The sequence below is a fragment of the Diabrotica virgifera genome, chromosome 8 (assembly GCF_917563875.1).
Source record: "Diabrotica virgifera virgifera chromosome 8, PGI_DIABVI_V3a".
Taxonomy (NCBI): domain Eukaryota; kingdom Metazoa; phylum Arthropoda; class Insecta; order Coleoptera; family Chrysomelidae; genus Diabrotica; species Diabrotica virgifera.
Window position 1 is genome coordinate 145432923 of NC_065450.1, and position 25494 is coordinate 145458416.

At 34.0% G+C, this 25494-nt stretch overlaps 1 protein-coding gene across 1 annotated transcript in view; it reads right to left on the reverse strand.

Annotated features, from left to right (window-relative positions):
* Positions 1-520: 520 nt before the first annotated feature.
* The window catches only part of LOC126889467 (uncharacterized), a 62512-nt gene continuing 37538 nt past the window's right edge, over positions 521-25494 (reverse strand). Inside the window, exon 4 of the mRNA XM_050657785.1 lies at positions 521-9706. Coding sequence (XP_050513742.1) covers positions 9581-9706 — 126 coding nt within the window. The 3' untranslated portion in view covers positions 521-9580. The remainder of the gene's footprint in view (positions 9707-25494) is intronic.

Below are 25494 nucleotides of genomic sequence, written 5' to 3' on the forward strand. Positions count from 1 at the left end.
CATTCTAACAGCAATAATTGTACATATCAAATTAATTTTAAATTGTGATAGTTTTATTTTATTTTTTAATATCGATGTAATAATGTAAAGTTACAAATTTTTATTGTTTTTAACATAAATGTAAGAATGTAAAAGTGCATACAGAGAGTGGATCATTGAACAAACTCTCTCTCACGACATTGTACCAATCAACATGTATGCTTATTGTTATTATATGATGTAACAGATTGCAAAATAAACATTAAACAAAAATAAACGTTGTATGAGAGCGATAATAACATTTCTGGATAATTTTTACATTGTGCGACTACTCACTTAAACAGTCAAATACGAACTTTAGTAACAAATCGTTCGAGAATAGTCGGTCGGCTGTTGCTAGTGTGCGCCCTCTTCAGCAACCCGACTGTTTCGTTGGCTCGGTATGCGCACTAACAGCCCAACCCGACTAAACTATCGGCCGATAAAAAGTCTGCAGTATGCGGGGGGTCTTAATGTAATTCTTTTTGGGAATAAGTCACAATTTTACTTTAAAATAAGTTTATTTTAACATTTCTATTTTCTGACGTTCACAAATGACCCGTAAAATGTTAAGAGGATAGGCGCAAACTTTCGGCTCCAATCCTATTTAAATGCATTCATTTTTTTTTTCGAATCCTGAGGAAACTAATAACTATTTTGAAAAATTTAAACGCCGAATGAAAGATTACATCATTACCGAGGATAGAAAGCCCTTGAAAACTTCTGTTTATTTTAATAAGTTACCGGGGTGAAAAAGAAGAGGTGTGATTTTTAATTTCAAATATGTCGTTCAAAAGAAACTTTTTGTTTATTCTAAGGGACTTTCTACCATCGGTAATGATGTAATATTTCATTTTGCGTTTAAAGGAACCCGGAGAAACCTTATGGGAATGGCTCTCTGTCAAATGCTTTGAAACTTTGGGTTCTGGTAGTCCTTGATGTGTAGAACAAAAGACTCAATGGGCGCGTAGCTCCAAAAAATCATGGTTTTAAGATATAAGCCTCTGAAGTTATAGGTACTAGTGATGTAACGAATATTCGTATTCGCATCCGCGAATATTCGCATATTCGCATTCGCGAAAGTTTGTGCGAATATGAATAACACAAAAAAATAATTTGAAGTTAATACAGTATTGCCCAAAATAAACAGTACTGAAACTGAAACACAGATATATCTTTGTGCGCGGTGTCATATTCAAATTGACTAGTATAGACCTGTCGAGTAATCTTTAAATAATTACTTATTAAGGCCTAATTGTTAAAAATGGTGTTAAATACAGAGGAGAAAGTGTTTATCGTGGAGCATTATTTTCGCTCATACGGAATCGGTCGACGTAATAGTGCAAGTCTGCTATACGTGTGTGATCAATTCACACAACAGTTTAATAAACGTTGTCCAAGTAATGCTGTAATTTTGAAGGTTGTTGAAAATTACAGCATTAGAACGTTTATTAAACCGTTGCGTTGTGTGAATTGATCACACAGGTATTGCAGACTTGCACTATTACGTCGGCAGATTCCGTATGAGCGAAAATAATGCTCCACGAGAAACACTTTCTCCTCTGTACTTAACACCATTTTTAACAATTAGGCCTTAATAAGTAATTATTTAAAGATTACTCTACATGTCTATACTAGTTAATTTGAATATGACAGCGCCCACAAAAATATATCTGTGTTTCAGTTTCAGTACTGTTTATTTTGGGAAATACAGTATTTGGTTAATAAAATCAAAATCTAATCACTTCTCGTCGTTTTTATCAAGAAAAGGTAACTTAACACATTCACGGACACGCTTCACATGTAGACACGTCTTCTTATGGATTAAGTGACTTTATATACAGTAGAATAGAATAGAAATATGCTTTATTGTCACTGAAAATTGTACAAATTTTATGGACAAAGCTTAATATAAAGTCAGAAAAAAATAAATAAATAATATAATAATAACAATAACAATAACAAATACAATTTTCTGAAATTTGATAAATCGTCAATATAAAAAAAAATACAAAATATAAGTTAATAAAGTAATAATAAAAGTTAATAATATAAATAATAATTACAGTAAAGCAAGTGCAAGAGTAAAGCAAGCGCGGAGAATTGACCACAAACAAATGAAAACAGAGATAACTACTGAGTTTATACGAAGGGTAAAACAGCTGCTTCGCTCACACCTTAATAGTAGAAATTTGTTTAAGGCACTAAACACCTACGCATGTTCCGCGCTTAGCTATTCATTTGGCATTGTTAAGTGGACAAAAACGGACATGGAAAATCTTCAGCGAAAAGTAAGAACGCACCTCACAAAGGCACAAAAACACCATCCAAAAAGTGCAGTAGAAAGAACGACATTACCACGGAATTTAGGAGGAAGAGGACTTATGGATATAGGTGAGCAATTAGACAAACAAATTGCTAATTTAAGATCTTATTTTCAGATGCAGGCTGAAACATCTACTCTACATCGCGCTATCTGCGCAGTAGATGACACAACACCGATAAAACTGAGGGAAGCAGAACTGCGCATAAACCACCTTACTAAGGACGAAAAAGTGCGCGCCTGGATGGGTAAACCTTTGCACGGGCGACATCCCAATGAGGTCAGCCAAGATTATGTCGACAATATAGCGTCGAACTACTGGTTGACATCAGGAAAGATGTTCCCTGAAACGGAGGGTTCATTACTGGCCATTCAGGATCAGGTTATACCAACCAGAAATTACCTGAAATATATCATCAAGGACCCTCATGTTCAAAACGACAGATGCCGATATGGATGTCAAGCCCAAGAAACCATCCAACATCTTACAGGGGGCTGCCAGGCATTTGCTGCAACTGAGTACAAGGAACGGCATGACGCAGTGGGAAAAATCCTTCATCAGGAGATAGATATCAAGCTGGGACTTCTCCAAACCGACCATCTCCCATATTATCAATACGTCCCTGAGAGTATGCTTGAGGATGGCAACTACAAGCTATACTGGGACCGCACTGTGCTCACAGACCAAACAGTGGCGCATAATAGACCAGATCTCGTATTAGTCAATAAATTAACGAGACAAACAACCCTCATTGATGTGGCGATTCCTAACAACAATAATCTACGTACTAAATTTACTGAAAAGATCGCCAAGTACAGAGATCTGGAAATTCAAATACGGAGACAATGGAGAATGCAAAGTACCCAGACGATACCGATTATTATGTCTACTACTGGAGTCATTCCGAAGACCCTCCTCGAAAGCATAAAAAAGCTGGGTCTTAATGAACATCTTTATAAGACCATGCAGAAAGCAGTACTACTCGCAACGGCCAGATGTGTACGAAAATTTTTGGGAGATACACCTGCATACCAAGTCACCTAGGGCTCGATAACACGGAAAGAGTCCCACCAGAGCTCAATCCTTTTGATACCGTAGGTATCTGGGATGAGTCAATTTTCCCCTTAGAGGGAGTGTGAGCCGTATGGCTAAATCTGGGTAAATAATAATAATAATAATATATAAAGTAGTTTATATTGTGGTTCTGTTTAGCTTTGAACCCCCTTTCCCAGCTATTAAACTCCACTGACTCAGGTTTTAGCATTAAAAGCAATAATACTGTGGTAGCGAAGCTAATCATCTGTTGTATATGGATGATTTGAAATTAATGGCTTCCACTCGAGAACACCTAGAAGAGATGCTAAAAACTGTAGAAACATTTTCTAATGATATTAGTATGCAGTTCGGTCTAGACAAGTGCCGTGTTTTGAATATAGTCAGAGGAAAGGTACAGCGCGGTGGATTCGATATGCAAAATGGCCAGAATATCGAGGCCATGGGCGACAACGATATGTACAAATATCTTGGAGTAAAGCAGGCGCGGAAAATTGACCATAAGCAAATGAAAACTGAGATAACTATTGAGTTTATAAGAAGGGTAAAACAGCTGCTTCGTTCACAGCTTAACAGTAAAAATTTGTTTAAGGCACTAAACACCTACGCTTGCTCCGCGCTTAGCTATTCATTTGGTATTGTTAAGTGGACAAAAACGGATATAGAAAATCTTCAGCGAAAAGTACGAACACACCTCACAAAGGCACAAAAACACCACCCTAAAAGTGCTGTAGAACGAACGACATTACCCCGGTATTTAGGAGGAAGAGGACTTATGGATATAGGTGAGCAATTAGATAAACAAATTGCTAATTTAAGAACTTATTTTCAGATGCAGGCTGAGACATCTACTCTACATCGCGCTATCTGCGCAGTAGATGACACAACACCGATCAAACTGAGGGAAGCAGAACTGCGCATAAAGCACCTTACTAAGGACGAAAAAGTGCGCGCCTGGATGGGTAAACCTTTGCACGGGCGACATCCCAATGAGATTATCATCAAGATTATGTCGACAATATAGCGTCGAACTACTGGTTGACATCAGGAAAGATGTTCCCTGAAACGGAGGGTTCATTACTGGCCATTCAGGATCAGGTTATACCAACCAGAAACTACCTGAAATATATCATCAAAGACCCTCAGGTTCAAAACGACAGATGCCGATATGGATGTCAAGCCCAAGAAACCATCCAACATCTTACAGGAGGCTGCCAGGCATTTGCTGCAACTGAATACAAGGAACGGCATGACGCAGTGGGAAAAATCCTTCATCAAGAGATAGCTATCAAGCTGGGACTTCTCCAAACGGACCATCTCCCGTATTATCAATACGTTCCTGAGAGTATGCTTGAGGATGGTAACTACAAGTTATACTGGGACCGCACTGTGCTCACAGACCAAACAGTGGCATATAATAGACCAGATCTCGTACTAGTTAATAAACTAACAAGACAAACAACACTAATTGATGTGGCGATACCTAATAACAATAATCTACGTAGTAAATTCACTGAAAAGATCGCCAAGTACAGAGATCTAGAAATTCAGATACGAAGGCAATGGAGAATGCAAAGTACCCAGACGATACCTATTGTTATGTCTACTACTGGAGTCATTCCGAAGAACCTCCTCGAAAGCATAAAAAGGCTGGGTCTAAATGAACATCTTTACAAGACCATGCAGAAAGCTGTACTACTAGCAACGGCCAGATGTGTACGAACATTTTTGGGAGATACACCTGCATACCAAGTCACCTAGGGCTCGATAACACGGAAAGAGTCCCACCAGAGCTCAATCCTTTTGATACCGTAGGTATCTGGGATGAGTCAATTTTCCCCTTAGAGGGAGTGTGAGCCGTATGGCTAAATCTGGATATAAAGTAGAGGGAGTGTGAGCTGTATGGCTAAATCTATAAAGGTAATAATATAAGTCGTGTGCGTGAATGTCTTAACTTCAATAATCACATTATCAGCCTTCACTTTATTTCTTATTTGGTATTATGTAATAAAGCTTTTAATTTGAAATATATTATGTATTTGGAAGATGATGGAAAAACGGACATGTCAATAAGAGTTATAAAATGAAGAAGGCTACTAACGTGTATTACTCATTAAATAATACAAATTTTGGGAAATCTGAAATAGATAACAAAACTAAGCTTAAACTCAGAGTAAGTATATAACAGCATAGTTAATCCGATAATGACATAAGGAAGATCAAAAACTAACAATTGAATTGGTTTGGAACAAAACTTTTGCAAATGGAGCAAAAGAGGCTAACAAAGAAGGTACATTAAGCCAAAATTGGTAACAAAAAAAGGGAAGGCCGAAGAAGACATGGATGGACCAAATCCATGATATAGGTGAAAAGAGAGACATGATTATAAGAGATATGAACAAACTGGCTACCAATGAAAGTGCGTGGAAGAAATGTATAATAAGCGGAGCGGAACCCTATATCCGACGCACTGAAGGGCACAGAGGATTATGACAAAGAAGAAGTAATAAAATTTACACTAAATATCTATTAACTTCTTATTTTAAAATTTAGAAAACATTGCAAAATAGAAACAAATTTAAAAAAAACTGAATATTCGCATCCGCATTCGCGAATGTCGGTAGCAGATATTCGCATTCGTATTCGCGAATATTCAAAAAATGACATTCGTTACATCACTAAAGGTACGATTCCGAACAAGACCGCAAACTGCAAACCGCAGACCGCAGCGACAGACCTACTGATTCATATGGTTTCTTATGAGGTTGATGTCGAGTAGAGCGGCACTGTCGCCACCGCACGCAGAACGTCGCCACCGCAGATCGACGACACGTATTTTTGCCGTTTCCAAATTGACTTAAATTGAAAAGAATTGAATTTCTTTTGAAAATGAGTATTTTAAATGAACAAGAAGGGCAATTAATTAATTAATTGTTTAGCAAAATATTAAGTTATTTACGAGGCAAGCTTCCTTCAAATTGTTTACTTTTAAATAGGGACCTAGTTGATTTCCTTTTTTTTTATAATGCAAAAGTAAAAGATAGTCGTCATCTTCTTCTTCCATCAAAAGATATAACATTAATTCATCGTTGTTCATTGCGTCTGACATCCTACTTATACGACTTTTAATATTATACTATTATAAATTCCCATCGTGCAATGCTGTTGTCGATATTATGTAGATGAAGTGCAGTTCTGCTCAGAATTGGTCTGACCGCAGACGACACTGTCGCTGCAGTCTGCGGTTTGCGGTCTGCAGCCTCTTTCGGAATCGTACCTTAATAGGTACAGTGAGGACGTTTGAGTTGGAATAAATTCATTTTCTCGAGAATGGGCGACTCTGGAGATAAATTACGAATCAGGTCGATTTTTATTTTTAACTTATAATTTTTTGGCATATAGGTATATCATACTAGTGACGTCATCCATCTGGACGTGATGAGGCAATCGACGATTTTTTGAAATAAGAATAGGGGTCGTGTGATAGCTCATTTGAAAGGTTATTTAATTCACTATTCACTAATATAAACATTAACATAATTATTTATACAGGGTGCCAAAAATTTTTTTGAATTAAATTAATTGAGACAAAAAGAAGAATGTATATAATTTATTTAATTCGAAATACATTTTACTGTTGTCCGAAAACAGCAAATGTTTATTTGATAAATAAATATTGTTTTTCGCTTAAATTCAATATTAAAGCTGCCACCCACCTGCCTCTTAGCAGTTTGAACATTTAATTTAAGCAAAAAGCAATGATCATTTTTCAAATTAACATTTTTTTCTGTTTTCTAACAGCAGTAAAATGTATTTCGAATTAAATAAATTATATACATTCTTCTTTTTGTCTCAATTAATTTAATTCTAAAAAATTTTGGTGTACCCTGTATAAATATTGATGTTAATGTTTATATTATTGAATAGAGAATTGAATAACCTTTCAAATGAGCTATCACACGCCCCTATTCTGATTTTAAAAAATCATCGATTGCGTCATCACGCCCAGATGGATGACGTCACTAGTATATATATGCCAAAAAATTATAATTTAAAAATAAAAATCGACCTGATTCGTAATTTATCTCCAGAGTCGCAGATTCTCGAGAAAATGAATTTATTCCAAATCAAACGTCCTCACTGTACCTATAACCTTCAGAGGCTTATATCTTAAAACCATGATTCTCTGGAGCTACGCGCCCATTGAGTCTTTTGTTCTACACATCAAGGACTACCAGAACCCAAAGTTTCAGAGCATTTGACAGAGAGTCATTTCCCATAAGGTTTCTGCGGGGTCCTTTTTCAAAACTATTAGTTTTTCCAGGGTTCGAAAAAAAAATGAACACCATGTCCGTGGTGATATTTTCCAAATCAAACATTCGCTATCTTTGTCATACAATGCACTCAGTCGAACAGACTGTGGTGACGAGACAGTGACAAATAAGGCTACTAAATATTTGACACGTCTTCAGGAATATTTTGAGTTGTTTATTAAATAATATTGATAGTGTATTTGATAAATAATTGATTTGCATAATACGTAAAATTAATAAAAAGTTATTTATAGTTTATTATTGGAAGATCCAAGCTGAGAATACACCAGGATATATTCTGTTATCCAAGTACATATTTGGAAATAAATATATTATTAAAAAAATCACTTTATCACTTTTCCTCTTTTCTCGATTAAGTATTAGTTTTTATAGTATAGTATATAAATTATTGTAATCACTGAATACAGTGGAACCCCGATAAATCGGTCCCGATAACCTGGAACTCCGGCTAACCCGGACCGATTTTCATCACACAAACATTGCAACAATAAAAATGTATGTAATATATTTGAGAGATAATGTGTATTTGTGTAATTTGAACTATACGATAGTAAAAATGACTCATGGCACTCGGCGGCAGATTCACGTTCATTGTGTAGGATTATCGGAAACAACAAGCACCTGTAGTATTCCTTTATTTATTTCAAACTGTCTTAGCATTGTTTAAAAAATTCTTTTTTAAACAATGGTCTTAGTTTTCACTGTTCTTAAATAACATAACATCGTTCCGATTGTGACTGTATTGTGTGTAGTACAAAGTCTTGTATTGTTCGTTTCCGTTTGCTTAAGGTACGATTCCGACATCGACGACAGGCGGCAACTGCAGGGCGGCAGTTGCAGTTGTCGCCAGGACGACGTCATTACTTTGCACTATTAATTTGTATATTTCTTAGCAACTGACGTTCTGTCGGTCACCAGTTGCTAATAATTATACAAATTAATAGTGCAAAGTAATGACGTCGTCATGGTGACAACTCTAACTGCCGTTGCAGTTGCCGTCGATGTCAGAATCGTGCCTTTAGGTTTGTGTTTGCGTGTTTTTAGTAATTTAGATGTCAGTTACTGTGCATATACAGTGATGAGCGCACTAATAACCGGCAAAATAACGCAAACGATGGAAAACATATTAAGTTGTGAGATAAAAAGAGATGAACTTAGTGAAGGTGTTAAATTTAGCGATAGTAACTTATAGATTGACGTTATATTGATTATTTCTCACCTTTAGATATATCCGACGAATTTGAGAAATGCCACTGTCACAGTGACAGTTTTCGTTGACATACTCCTCTAATACGTATAAAGGTGTAAACAATCAATAGAATGTGAATTTATATGTTACTATCACTAAATTTAACAACTCTACTAGTTTTATTTCTTTTTATCTCACAATTTAATATGTTTTCCATCTTTTGCGCTATTTTGCCGGTTATTAGCACGCTCATCACTGTATAATATAGTTCATGTTATTTCAATTATAACGGAGTTTATCTGTAAGTATTCCGTATTTTATTAATTTTTACCATATTCTCCGGCTAACCCGGATCGGCCGCTGTCCCGATTGATCCGAGTTATCGAGGCTCCACTGTATATAGTCAATGAAAAATAATCATATTAATTAACTGAATTTAAGCCATTATGCAAGAAACGGTTATCCAAGAACATTCAAAAGCCATCTCGTTAATGATGACAATGTCATTGTCAAATAATATTTACATCTCCATACCAGTGAAAATTTTGATACACGTAATTTGACGTGTAAAGAAAGAAAAAGTAGATATAGCCGTAAAATATTTGCGCCTACGCTCTTAAGAACAAATTATCGTAAATTAAATCATTGGAATTCATATTATATCAATTATGACCAGACGGCAGAACATTTGGATGCTGTTTCATTATTTCTTCCAATGTTTCCAATCTGTTCAGAGAAATAGTCATGCCCCTCGTAATTATTCCTCCTAAACATTCTGTTCGGTGATCCTTTAAAAAAAATTATATAATTAAAAAATTTCATTCCTGTACCAAAAAAATAATATTATAATACACTAAGCCAGCGGTTCTCAATCTTTTTGTGTCATGTACCACCAAATACTTTTTATTATTTTTGGTACCACTTAACTGAAATACATATCTAACTAGGTGATCTCATTAACTATAATATTGGTGCTGATTTTGGCTGTTTTTGCCTTTTGTGTACCACCTCAAAAAATGAAATGTACCACCAGTGGTACATGTACCACAGATTGAGAACCGCTGCACTAAGCACCAAAATTAACGCACCACCTTAAAAATGGAACATTTTTGATGTCACGTATTTCCTAAACCTGTTGTCCGATTTGAGTGATTTTTTTAGTATATTATAGCTTTGTTTTTCAAGAATATCGATGTAATAATATTATTGCTAAAGAAGTAAGTGTCAGTGTATACCGGGTGTAACAATGATAGTGTGATTTTTCCTTAAAGTTTGGAACAAACTGTGGAAAATTCTAGCAAATATAAAATATTGAAATTAAAACTCAACTGTAGCCTTAGGCTTTCTTAACATTTTGATTTTTGACTCATTCGCTTGTGTTGGATAATAAAAAAGTTAGATACTTTAACAACTAGCAATGTTATTCATCAATACAGGGTGTTTCTAAATAAGTGCGACAAACTTTAAGGGTTAATTCTGCATGAAAAAATAATGACCGCTTGCTTTATAAACATATGTCCGCAAATGCTTTGTTTCCGAGATACGGGATGTTGAATTTTTTCTTACAAACTGACGATTTATTTATTGCTCTAAAACTGGTTGAGATATGCAGATGAAATTGGGTAGGTTTTAAGAGGTAGTTATTGCGCATTTTTTGACATACAATTAAGAATTTTATATTCACCATTGGCGTGCATACGGAATGTATCTAAAATGTTTATACCCGTATGCACGCCAATGGTGAATATAAAATTCTTAATTGTATGTCAAAAAATGTGCAATAACTACTTCTTGAAACCTACTAAATTTCATTTGCATATCTCAACCGGTTTTAGAGCAATAAATAAATCGTCAGTTTGTAAGAAAAAAATCAACATCCCGTATCTCGGAAACGAAGCATTTGCGGACATATGCTTATAAAGCAAGCGGTCATTATTTTTTCATGCAGAATTACCCTTTAAAGTTTGTCGCACTTATTTAGAAACACCCTGTATTGATAAATAATATTGCTAGTTATTAAAGTACCTAAGTTTTTTATTATCCCACATAAGCGAATGAAACAAAAAGAAAAATGTTAAGAAAGCCTAAGGCTACAGTTAAGTTTTAATTTCAATATTTTATATACGCTAGAATATTCCACAGTGTGTTCCAAACTTTGAGGAAAAAACACACTATCATTGTTACACCCGGTATACAATGACACTTAACTCTTTAGCAATAATATTATTACGTCGATATTCTTGAAGAACAAAGCTATATTATACTAAAAAAATCACTCAAATCGGACAACAGGTTTAGGAAATATGAGACAGTAAAAATGTCCCATTTTTAAGGTGGTGCGTTAATTTTGGTGCTTAGTGTATCATATCCAGGGTGCGCCAAACCTCTAGTTTTCTTTGAGTATAGCTTTGAGGCATACAAAAATATGTTTATAAGAAAAATAATGTGTATTAAAGACGTCTATAATTTAAAATTATTTTAGAATATACAGGGTCAGTCAGAACGACAAGTATTTTAACAGATACATTTTTGTTCAATTATTTGTTACGCATCGGTACATGTAGAGAAACCTACAACAAAAATTGGCAACTTCGCACTACTCGTACAGCCGCTGTCATATGTCGATCTAAATTTGGTAAACAATATGGCACATGACAACATAGAAAATTTACAGTTTTGTTGAATTTTATTTCATTATAATCCAGTATTCTAATATAAATTATGAAATATTTGGACCTAATATAAAATAAATAAAAGGTTAGTAGTGAAATATAACTTTTATTTCATAAAAACGTGTCTCAAATTAGCATGATAATTGAGCATTTTTTCTTTCATTCTGGCACCAAAATTAATTATTTTGACAGATTGTACGAATTTGTAACATTAAAATTGCTTTTTAATCTTCTTTTCATCATATTTTAATATTTATTATCTAATTCCCGACGACGACAAAAATTATAATAAAATATATTTACTAAAAACACCAATATATTTGTTCACACTTTATTTTCACTGATACATACATAACTTGAAAGATTTAGCAACTAACTTCACACTGTCGTGTGCGCGTAGTTCATACTGTCGTTTTTATAAAAATTCACTCTCAACAATTTTTCCAAACGCGCCTGAAGAAGTGTAATTTTAAAAATCCAAAGCATTTAGTTGTTTATCAGCAATCTCGTGTTACTCATATTAAATACTATGCATCTGTCATTTTTAGCCTTAAAATATTAAATGATCGATGTGTTATATTGATACGCACTGTCAAGAGTGTCTTCTTCTTCTTCTTTTTATGTAGACATGACTCTGTCTGTTTTTCAATGTGTCTCTAGAAAGTTGTCATTCCATCTTTTTCGTGGTCTTCCCACTGATCGTCTTCCTTCTTCCCCTTCCGTCTTCCCCTTCGTGGTCTTCCAATTGGGGAACCGTCTCTCGCCGTCCTTACTACTCTATTTGTTGTCATTCGGCTTATGTGGTCGTTCCATTCCACTCTTCTGTTTTTCACCCAGTTATTAATGTTGTCCACCTTGCATCTCCGTCGTATATCTGCATTCTAGCTCTATGTGTCTTACCATCGATTTTTCGCAGTGCTTTCATCTCTGCTGTTTCTAGCATTCTTTTTGTCCTTTCTGTACCAGGTGGTGTTTCTGCCGCGTATGTCATTATTGGTCTGATGACTGTTTTGTAAATTCTGCCTTTCACTTCTTTTCCGATGTTTTTATTTCTCACTATTGTTTAATTCAGGCAACCTGCGGCTCTGTTTGCTTTATTCAAATGATCTTCCACTTCTGTTTCGAGCTTTCCGTAGCTAGATAGTGTGATGCCTAGATATTTAAACTCCATGACTTGTTCTATTATTTGACCCTCCAGCTCTAATTTACACCTTATTAGATCTGCTGTTATAACCATGCATTTAGTCTTTTTTAAAAAAATTAACATGTTAAATTTTCTAGCGGTTATATTAAATTCATGCAGCATACGTTGTATGCTGCTTCATTTTGAGAGATTAGTATTGCGTCGTCTGCATAGCAGATTATTTTAAGTTGCTTTTCTCCCATTTGGTATCCTTTTTTTGTTCTTACTTTTTTTATTATTTCGTCCATGATCAGGTTGAACAACACAAGACTCGGGGAATCTCCCCGTCTTATACCATTGCCAGCTTCAATTGGGTCAGTAAGTTCTTCATCTACTTTTACTTTTGTGTTGTTCTGGTAGATATTTTCGATCGTTTTAATTATTCCTAGAGGTACCTCTCTTGCGTACAATAAATGGATAACGTCCTTTAATTTGACCCTGTCAAATGCCTTCTTCAGGTCCACGAAACATAAGTATGCCGGTTTGTTGTATTCTAACGATTTTTCTTGAATCTGCCTCATTATAAATATAGCGTCGGTGCATGATCTTCCCGACCTAAAACCTTGTTGTTCTTCTGCTAATGATATAATTTTATTCAGTTTGTTTGTTATCACTTTGGTCGTTAATTTTAGTGTTGTGTTTAATAAATTAATTCCTCTGTAATTCTCCGGGTTCGATTTTTCTCCCTTTTTGAAGAGGGGATACTTGATCTCCATTCTTGCGGTATTCTATTATTTTTAATAGTTGTTTGGTCAGATCTTGTCCTCCGTACTTTGGGAGTTCATTCGATATTCTGTTTGTTGTCACTTCAGATGTTGGTGGTTCTTTATCGTTATCTTTAGCAAACAGAGATCGAAAATAGTCTGTCCAAGTTTCCTTCTGAATTTGTTTCGTTTTTATTAGTTCGTTCATCTCTTTTCTTTGTCCTCTGATCATTCTCCATATTTCCTTTTGTGTTCCGTAGAAGTCGTGTTCCATATGTTTTGAGAAGCTCTCCCATTGTTCCCTTTTTATTTTACTGACTAAAGTCTTGGTTTCGTTTCTTATTCTTTTATAATGGTTGTATGCCCGTTGTGTTTGTTGTGTTCTGTATTGTAAAAAGGCTTTCTTCTTTTCTTCACTTCCTCTCGAAACCATGGGGTTTTATTTTTTGATATATTGGTATTCGTTACTTTCCTCTCTCCAAGTGATTCTGTTTCTGCGTTAATTATGTTACTTTTGTTGAGTTTTTTTTGAGTATTTCATTATCAGCAATCTTCTCTGATATTCCTTTTCTGTATAAGTACTCCGTGGATTCCGTACTTAATCATTCGACTTTGATTTTTGTTTGTGTTGGTGCCACTCTCTTAGGTGTGAAGGATTTCATGGTGATTCTAATTTTACATAATACTAGACTGTGGTCACTACCTACATCTTTGCCGTAAATGCCGATCAAATTTGACCGGTTGTATCTCAGGAACCACTCATCACAATTAAACGTTTTTCTTTTAAAAGAAGCGTCCTGCCGCTTTTTTTCCAATACCGTTTTCATGATTTAATTTAATTTAATATTTCCCGAGATATTATATTTGTTTATAATTGCCAAAGTTGTATAAGCCAAAGAATTGTTTATAATTTTAAAATATTCCTGAGGCCGCTTAAATAGTCCAATTTCAATTCTGTAAAGCACATTAGATAGGTACTGTGTCTTTTTATACAAAAAATCATAGTTATTCTTATGTATCATAATTATTGTGGTTATTATAGCGACCGTAAATTTTTAATTAACAATTCAATTGTTGCTAAACTGTTCATTCAATTTTCATCGGCTTCTGGAATTATAATCTATACTTTCAATTACTTTTTACATGTAAGTCAATTACTTATCTAAAATTGAATCGTTTATTTCAGAAAGGGGTCAAGTCAAGTCACAAGTGTCTACTTTTAAGAAAATCAAGTTTACACACTGTTTACATTCAACAAACAATCACTTTATATAAAATAAAAATTCTACCTAACAACCTGGAGTATTTGTCAAAAAGTGTTATATTTTTAAAAAATGTATCTTGTTAATTTGTTTAAGAAAAAAAAAATAATTTTTTGCACTCATTTTGTCAAGATTTGTCAGTTGACCCCTTTCTGAAATAAACGATTTAATTTTAGTTGAAAATTAAAGATTTTGTTGGAAAAACCCGCATTTTCCGGGGAAAATTTTCGTCGAAGTAAATCGGGAAAAACACGTCTCTATGCAGAATTTAATTACGGTGAATTTTTATCTGGGTGTTTTTGGTGTAAAGTTAAAATCTTTGGAGTTATAGAGTAAAAATTGAAAAAAACACGATTTTCGGGCACCATTTTGTTTATAAAAATAAGTAGCACACTATCTGCGGACTTTGCTTACCTACATTATATATATATATATATATATATGTTGATGTGATCTTGATTATTGATATGAGATAATAATTTTATGTCATTTAATTTAATCAATGCTTTAATAATAATCTAATTAATTTACCAGATCATATATCAATATGTTTTCAATCTCAGGGCTTTTAATAAAATTAAGTACTTACATATGTGGCTTCTAAGTATTTCTTAATGGTTCCTAATCGGGATAGGAAAGAAAAGAGTAAAATAATAACACATATGGGTTACAATTGTAATCAAAATATTGTTTATTTTATTTAAATGGCAATCACTGCTTAATATTTGCTATATCTTATTATTCTTAAACATAACATTTACACATGGGAATCTTATTTCCTTTTGATTTCCAATTGAAAGTTTTTATTAACATTTAACTATTATGATTTATCAGCAACAATTCTATTTAAGTTTGATGAAGCTTTTCTGATATTATTGATTATGTTTCTTCAATTTTAAATGTGGTATTTACTACGAAAAACCCATACATTCATGTCCAAACAAATGAGACTGACCTTTTTCTGGTGCACTGAGAATGTCTTCACACAAGACCCGTTTCCTGCTATCCTTACTCCACACTCACGGAACTACACCGGCTTTCTCACTCTCCGTACACTACCGTCCACGACTCGACTTCACTTCTCGACAGTTCAAAACATTCTGCTCTCTATTTGTCATTCATTCCCCTACTTTCTAAATATCCCTTCCAGATTCACAAATCAAAATTCCACCACCAACTCTCATTCGCAGTATTCCTCAAAACCAATTTTTAAACTTTCTAAATATGCTTAATGGATTTCAAAGAAAATAGTTAATTCCCATTCTAAAATTACTTTCTACTATATACAAATTTTAATGACCTATTCTCTATTTCCACTTAGTCTTATTTAGCATCGGCTAATGATCGATCCTTCCGCGAACAAACATAATTACCTATTATCGATTTCACTTGAGTCTTATTTAATCACTTCTTAAAATTAAATATAACAATTTGTTGTATACAGGTTGTTCTAAATTTATATGCCCGTGGTTGAGAAAATTGAAAATATTTTATATTAAATTGAATTTTGTCTATAATTATCAAATTTTAATTTTCATATCAAATAGAAATATAACAAATCCCCGCCTTGTATTCGATAAAATTTATCTGCATTTTTAAATAAATTTTCTCGAGGCAAAACCAACTCCCTGTATATTTCCTTACTTTAATCTACGTCTTATATCCTAACTTACTATCTACTTCATGTAATTCTGTCTTTTATTCGTGATATTTGTATACATCGTGAATATTATAAATTCCTCGGATCTTTTCCGAGTTCCTGTGCCTCAACTCATAACTATTTATCCCATTTTCATTATTCACGATATACGGGCCTTCGAAAACAGGCATCAACTTTGCGCAAATGCCCCCAGGAAGATTTGATACTCGTAATGCCCTCACGAGTACTTTTTCACCCTTTTGGAAAGTCACTGGTCTTCTTTTTCTATTTTGTTCCTGTCTTTGGATATATTTTTCGTTGCTTCGCCGTAATCTTCTCTGTACGGTTTCAATCACCTGTTGATATTCTTTTGGCTCTTGGTCTTCCCATGGCCTTATCGGCAGTACACCCTTCATGATGTATTCTGGGGTCTCTTTTGTTACTGTGCTCGGAATTGTATTTATATACCTTTCTATTTCCGCCATTTTCCTGTCCCAGTGGCGATGTTGACCATCTGTTGCAATGCGAAGAAATTTCGTCACTTCCTGTATGAATCGTTCCGAAGGATTACTCTGTGGATGCCTGATGCTGACAAAATTTGTCTCTATTCCTCGTTCTCGAAGTTGTCCCTTGAAACGATCATTTCGGAAATACGTTGCATTGTCCAGTAGAATCTTTTTTGGTGTTCCTACTATGGCTATAAAATTGTCGATTTTTCTTAATATTTCTTCCCCCTTTGTGGTGCGGCAACTATATAATTTTACGTATTTTGAAAACACATCCACCATTACCAGAATATGTTTGTTCCTTTTAGTGGTCATAATTAGATCGCTTAACATATCTATTGCTACAATGTCTAGTTTGTTTCGGGCTTCAATATTTTTGGCAACATTTTCGTTTTTGAAATTTTGAAATTTATTTTTGACATACATCGCACTTCTGGGTAATTTCCTTTGCAATGCGGTAATCCTGTCGGCTTATGTAATTTTCCCTAAAAACGAGCCAAACTTTTCTGCTACCGATATGCCCATTGTCCTCATGTAATTTCTTTATTATCTTTTCGGCCAATGTCTGTGTCACTAAATATAGTTCCTTTCCGTGTATTCTCTTAAAATATATGTTATTTTCTACTTCCGCTCTTCTTTTCTCTCTTTCCTCTAGGTCTTCCTGGTTTGTCCTTATCTCATTTAACGAATATATCCCTTCTTCTTGTATTAATCTATTTAGTCCCACCTGTAGAGTAATTGTTTCCTTTTTTCCGGTGTCCTCATCCCGTGTTAGAGCGTCGGCTATTATGTTGTCTTTTCCTTTTATATATCGGAACTCAAAATCATATTCCTGTAATAATAGAATGCCTCTATGTATTCTATTATTTACTAATCTATTCTTCATGATATGTACTAAAGCTGCATGGTCTGTTTCGATTGTGAATTTTGCTCCCAATAAGTAAAACCTCAATTTGTTTACGCAATATAGTACACTGGCAAACTCCAATTCTGTAACACTATATTTTCTCTCATGTGTTTTAGTCACTCGAGATATAAAACATATCGGTACTTCTTGGTCGTTTTGTATTTGAGACAGAACTCCTGCAAATTTTTGTATGGACGCATCAGTTCGGAGTATAAAAGGTAAATTGTAAATGGGGTGGTATATTTTCGTTCCTTTTGAGAATTCTCGTTTTAATGTTTCGAAAGCTTCCTCCTGTTCTTCTTTCCAATTCCATTTTATTCCTTTTTTAAGCAATTTTATCAGAGGGATTTCCTTTTGGCTCAAATCGGGAATCAGCTTTTTAAAATAATTTATCGTGCCAAGAAAACCTCTCAATGTTTTCAAATTCGTTGGTCTTGGGTATTCATCTATGAGCTTGACTCTGTCTTCGGCTAATCTTACTGTTTTGGTGTCCAATTGAAAACCCAAATAAATGACTTCTTTTTGAAAAAATTGACATTTTTCAATGTTTAATTTCAATCCCGCTGTGTCCAATTCTTTCAGAATTATTTCTATGTGTTCCAGATGACTCTGAGTATCTTGTGAAAAAATTAATAAATCATCGATATAATGAACTATGAAATCTTCATGGCGATTCAAAATGGTATGTAGAGCTCGGACGAGTGCAGCACAAGCACTCTGCAATCCAAATGGCACTACCTTAAACCGGTAGACAATACCATCAATAGAAAAAGCGGTGTAGTTTCTACACTTTTCAGCTAACGGTATCAACCAAAAACTGTGTTTTAAGTCAATTTTCGAAAATATGTGTGACCCGGTGATTCTTCCAAAAATGGCCTCGATGTTTAGAGGTGATTCATATTGTGATACAGTGTGCTGGTTGATATTCCTGGCATCTAAACATAATCTCAATTCTCCATTGCTTTTCTTTACTATCACAATCGGGTTAACATACGGTGAATCACATCTTTCGATGATTTGATCTTCCAACATTTTATTTATTTCTTCTTTCACCTCTTGTCGATACTTGTATGGAATCGGGTAAGTCTTTGATCGAAAATTTCCCAAGTTTTTCACCTCAAATGAATGTTCGTACTTTTTAGCCACTCTGTTTTCCTCATTGATCAAATTTTCGTAGTTTCTTAACATCAACTGCAATTCTTTTTCTTTCCCTTCTCCACATATCAATTTTCTGTTTTTTTTTCAGATTCTTCACACATGTTCACCGTGCATTCTGCATCCTCGTTTGCATATACCTCCTCATCAAATACCACTGTTTCAATCATATTCTTTTCACTTTCATTTTTTTGGTTTATTTCTTCTTCTCCTGAGCTCTTCTCTTCTTTTGAGGAATCCCAGGTTTCCTTTGTTTCTGATACTCTCAAATTTTCTTCTTCTGGGCTCAACTCTTCTTTTGAGGAGCCACAGGTTTCATTTTCTTTTATCCTTTTCTGACTTTTTCTCCCTTTTCTTCTTTGTCCTTGCTTCGTTGCCAAATTCATTTCCACTGTTTGTTCTTTACCTGATTCGTCCGTATTTTGTTTCTCCTGTTCCTTGTTCTGTTCCTTTTCTTTTTCTTCTGTTAGTTTCATCGTATTATTTTTAAAATCTATCACTACATGTTTTTCTGCCAATTCGTCAACTCCTACTATCATGTCATGTGACATATTTGGCATTATTACACATTGTAGTGCATACATATTCTTACCCAGTCGTACCATTACTCGTATGCCTTCATTTATAGTTGCCAATGTCCGTTTGTTTGCGCCCACTAAATTTACCCTAGGTATTTTGTAAATTAAATTTGTTAAGTTAACTTCTTCTATTAGTTTTCTGTTGACCAATGTTATTTCCGATCCAGTATCTATCATAATTTTAATTGGTTTCTCGTTGATAAATCCATCCACAAATTTTAAATTAACTCCATTTTTCTTTTCGTTGTTTCCTGCCAATTTAATAAACTCCTTGGGGTGACAAAAGATTCCTGTTTGATTTTTGGTTTTTAGTGAGCGCCGTCGTGAAAAGACGCCGGTTGCTCATCGTTGTTTATATTTTCGTCATAATGTCTCTCTCCGTCATATTCATCTGTCTGGGTATTATTTACTTCTCTTCTATTTTCTCTTGGTCTGTCGGATCTGTTTCGGTTTTCTCGATATGCCTGTTCATTTTGTCTACCATTATTTCTGTTTTCTTGATTTGAGCGTGTGGTGTTTCTATTCTGGTATTCTCGATTTCTGTCCTCATTCCATTGCCTATTTCTTTGTTCATAATTTCCTCTTCCGTTGTCTCTATTTTCGTTTTCCCTTCTGGTATTAAAATCTCGTCTTGTATAGTCCCTCCTATTTTGATTTCTATCTCTGTAATCTTGTGTTTCTCGGGGCCTGTAATCTTCTCGCGACTTTCTTGATTTTCTTTCTCTTAGACGTGATTCTCTTATTTGTAGGAATTGGCATAAACTATCTATGTCTTTGTAATTTTGTAATGTGATATGGTCTTCCAGCGTTTCCTCGAAATGTCTTGCAATCAGTTCGACTAATTGTTCCGATGAGTAATTATATTGTAAATGTTTTGCATTATTGTAAATCTGCAAAGCATATGTCCTTTCTGATACACCCATCCTATCATTGTATTTCCCATTTTGCAATTCCTTGTTAATTTCCAATTGTTGGACTTTTCCCCAGAAATAATTCAAAAATTTTTGTTCAAATTGTTGCCAATTGCCGAATTCTTCTTCTTTGCTATCGAACCATAGGCTTGCTTCATATTTGAGATGGTTTCTGATAGTTTCTTTTGCTGTTTCGAAATTTCCGATGTGCTGTATTTTCTTTTTCAGGCTATTTATGAACGGCACTGGGTGTAATCTTCTTACATCCCCGCCAAACCTTATCTTCACGTCATCTGTGCTATGTATAACCATTTCTCTTCTTTCTCCGACATTCTGTTGCGTCCTGTTTTCGGTGACTTGTTTTTCTATTTCTGTGATTCTTTTTTCCACTTCTTCTCTGTCTACTTGAATAGCATTTTCTAACTTATTTTCCAAATTTTCTAGTTCCTTTTTCTGGCCATTCGTTAACTCCTCCATTTTGTTTTGAATTATCATTTCTTGTTCTTTCATGTGGTCCTTCATTCTAATTTCTTGTTCTTGCATGTGATCTTTAATTTTCATTTCTTGCTGTTCTATCTCGTTTTTCATTGTTGTCAAACATCCTTTTATTTCCTTTTCATACTTTTCTATGCGTTCCTCTATTTTCTTATTGTTCTCTTCTATTGCTTGTTTTGTTTCCTTTTGATTGTCATCCATTTTTTGCTCCACTTTATCCATTTTCTTTGATGTTTCTTCCTGATTTTTATCCATTTTTTTTTGTGTTTCATCCATTTTCTGTTCCATTCTTTGTGACTGGAGTTGCATCAGTTGTAATATTTTATCTATTCCTGATAATTCTTGCTGTTCTGATGCCATGATTGTCGTGTCTAAAATATCTTCTTGGTCTGAATTATTCTCTTGATTTGAATGTTCTTTTTGTTTTTTGTTGTCTTTGCTTTGGCTTCTTGTCACAGACATTTGTTTTCAAGAAGTACTGTCCCCGCCAAATATGAAATTTTACTAGTATGTTACCAAGACGACTTTTTCTCACCCAAATATTATAAATTGTCAATAAATATATCAAATGTAAATATCGTAAAAATAAAATATTAAATCAGTTATGTAAAATTTGTACCTAAAGAGATCTAAAATTTTATGTTATCAAATGTAAGTATCTCACTTTTTACCACAGGCATATAAATTTTCAAATACCGGCTTTACTCTTTCTATCCTTCAAATTTGCCACTAGAAATACTTAACAATGCTTTCCACGTTGGACGACAGTTGATGTGATCTTGATTATTGATATGAGATAATAATTTTATATGTCATTTAATTTAATCAATGCTTTAATAATAATCTAATTAATTTACCAGATCATATATCAATATGTTTTCAATCTCAGGGCTTTTAATAAAATTAAGTACTTACATACGTGGCTTCTAAGTATTTCTTAATGGTTCCTAACCGGGATAGGAAAGAAAAGAGTAAAATAATAACACATATGAGTTACAATTGTAATCAAAATATTGTTTATTTTATTTAAATGGCAATCACTGCTTAATATTTGCTATATCTTATTATTCTTAAACATAACATTTACACATGGGAATCTTATTTCCTTTTGATTTCCAATTGAAAGTTTTTATTAACATTTAACTATTATGATTTATCAGCAACAATTCTATTTAAGTTTGATGAAGCTTTTCTGATATTATTGATTATGTTTCTTCAATTTTAAATGTGGTATTTACTACGAAAAACCCATACATTCATGTCCAAACAAATGAGACTGACCTTTTTCTGGTGCACTGAGAATGTCTTCACACAAGACCCGTTTCCTGCTATCCTTGGCTACAATCAAAACCTCGTCCTGGCTTCCAGTAATGTTCTCCTCTGAAACTAGCTCGTATAGCTCTCGTTTCCTGCTTCTGTCGTGATGCTGTGTTCTACCTTTTTCGAAACTGCAATCAGCTACCGGGAACTCTTGGCTCAAGGAGGTTCTTTTACTCTCAACCTGGCCTACCTCTCGTTCTACGATAGATACTCCACACTCACGGAACTACACCGGCTTTCTCACTCTCCGTACACTACCGTCCACGACTCGACTTCACTTCTCGACAGTTCAAAACATTCTGCTCTCTATTTGTCATTCATTCCCCTACTTTCTAAATATCCCTTCCAGATTCACAAATCAAAATTCTACCACCAACTCTCATTCGCAGTATTCCTCAAAACCAATTTTTAAACTTTCTAAATATGCTTAATGGATTTCAAAGAAAATAGTTAATTCCCATTCTAAAATTACTTTCTACTATATACAAATTTTAATGACCTATTCTCTATTTCCACTTAGTCTTATTTAGCATCGGCTAATGATCGATCCTTCCGCGAACAAACATAATTACCTATTATCGATTTCACTTGAGTCTTATTTAATCACTTCTTAAAATTAGATATAACAATTTGTTGTATACAGGTTGTTCTAAATTTATATGCCCGTGGTTGAGAAAATTGAAAATATTTTATATTAAATTGAATTTTGTCTATAATTATCAAATTTTAATTTTCATATCAAATAGAAATATAACATATATATATATATATATATATATATATATATATATATATATATATATATATATATATATAATCATAAGATTCGATTTCAACAATAAAATTGATGGTAAATAACTTTTTCCAAAAATGACCTATTTTCCGATAATTTGCCCAGACTATAACAATACATGAGTATATCAAACTTTGTAATACGCCATTTCAAAGCTTTTCCATGCTCTCGAAGATGCTTGTACTAAAAAAACCATAAGTTTCACTGTTCTCCATTGATTTGAAAAAAAAACGGAAAAAATGTCGTTTTTTGACACTAAATTGTTTATAAATAAAAATAGCCGCCAGATCCTACGCAGGAAATAGTTACAATTTGCTCTTATAGGTATTATCTGTCGAAAAAACTCTTCCCTGGCTGTTGAAGTGTCATGGAAAAAACCTTATTACCCTGGACTACTGTCAAAATTCAAAAGTGGGCTAGCTGATTCTTTAGCATTAAACTGTGGTAAGAGACTAGAATTGAATCAAAACGCAACCGTCTTTTTTAACAAGAAAATAGCTTCGGAACAATCTGTGCCTGTTTTTTTAGTTTTTCATATAGCCGCTTATAGGGCGCCACCAATAAAGCCTTCCGACACAAAGGCAACTTCAATCTTTTGTTGACATAAATCAAGTTTCATTTTTCGGAGAGGATTTCAGTTTCATTTCAATAAATAATTTTGAAAGAATTGAAATAAGAGATATATTACAAAATGAAGAATATTTTGGAATATTAAACAATCTAACAGAAATAATATCTAAAAAACAACAAGAAATTTATAATAATAGAAGAAGACAACAAATAATCCAACCCTGATGAAGTTGAGTAAGATAAAGTTAAAATAAATAAAATAAAATATAAATTCAAAAATAGATATTCACAATTATAATACTAATAATTCAATATAAAATAAATAAATAAAAATAATAATTCAATTAATAATTCATTAAATTAAAAAAAAACTACCAACTCTCTTCTGAAAATAGAGGGACTGTCTTTATAACTTAGAAGGGAGTTGATAGTACCAAAAATATTTTAACAAATATATATTGTTTCTTTAAATTTGTTAAATGTAATTAATAGATTATGGCAAATGATTAATTGTAAAAATAGATTTAGTAGTTTAATAAAAAATGTAAAAATATAAAAAAAAATATCTGTAATCCCATCAGGAAAAAACGACCTGGATTAGTCACTAGAGGCCAGGTCATATGTATGAACAATAAATAAATAAATAAATAAATTTCATTTCAATTTTGGGAGAGGATTATCCCAACAGCAATGTCACGCTGAAATATTTTGTGTTTGGGAATGAAGCATCACACCAGTCAACTATTTTCCGCTGGTATTGTGAATTTCAACGTTGTCGCTCCAGTCTCAGCGACGAATCCAGGCCAGGTCTACCCAAAACATCAGTCACACAGCAACACATTGATGCGGTTCGTCGGCTAATTAAGTATGAATGCCGTGTAACATACCGGGAGATAAAGGCATCTTTGGGCATTCTCGATCCAAAAGATCCTACATGAAGAACTGGATGTTAGGAAGATGGTTTGCCGTTGGATCCCTCATTTGCTCACAGAAGAGCAAAAAGCGATTCGCGTCAATTGGTGTCGAAAAACATTAGACCGGTTCAACAAAGGAAGCTCAAAAAATGTTTATAGTATTGTTAGTGGCGATGAATCTTGGATTTACTCCTACCAACCGGAAAATAAACGCCAATCTGCTGTGTGGGTGTTTCACGATGAGGAAAAACCAACAAAAGTGATCCGTTCTCGAAGTGTGTCAAAGAAAATGGTCGCATCTTTTGTGTCAAAATCTGATCATGTGGAGACAATTGCTTTAGAAGATCGAAAAACGGTTACTTCTGATTTGTATATAACAGTTTGTTTACCACAAGTTATCGCAAAACTCCGACAAAGCAACACACAACGGGGAATCATCCTACATCATGATACTGCAAGTGCTCACACTGCCCAAAAGACAATAGAGTTTTTGGAGCTTCAAAACATCGAATTGTTAAACCATCCACCGTATAGCCCCGACCTAAGTCCCAACGACTTCTTCACGTTCCCAAATATCAAGAATTCAAATGCGTGGGCGGCTATTTCATTCGCCAGAAGAAGTCATCGATGCCTTTAAAACAGCGATTTTGCAGGTGTCAACTGAAGACTGGAATAACTGTTTTGCCAATTGGTTTAAACGTATGCAAAAGTGTATCGATCTTGGTGGGACATATTTTAAAAAGCAATAAAGTACTTTAAGTCTATAGGCCTATAGCCTTAAGTCTATATTAAGCCTATATTTTAAAACGTTTTTATATACTTGGCTTGGTTGTTGTCACGGTCTCCGCAAATTTTGTAATCCATTTTAAAAATAGTTCTAGGCTACCTAGGTACCTGAAATTTTCAGAATAGCTTAGAACTAGCTAACAATGCAATATTTAGCTGCAATTATACAGGTGATTGATTA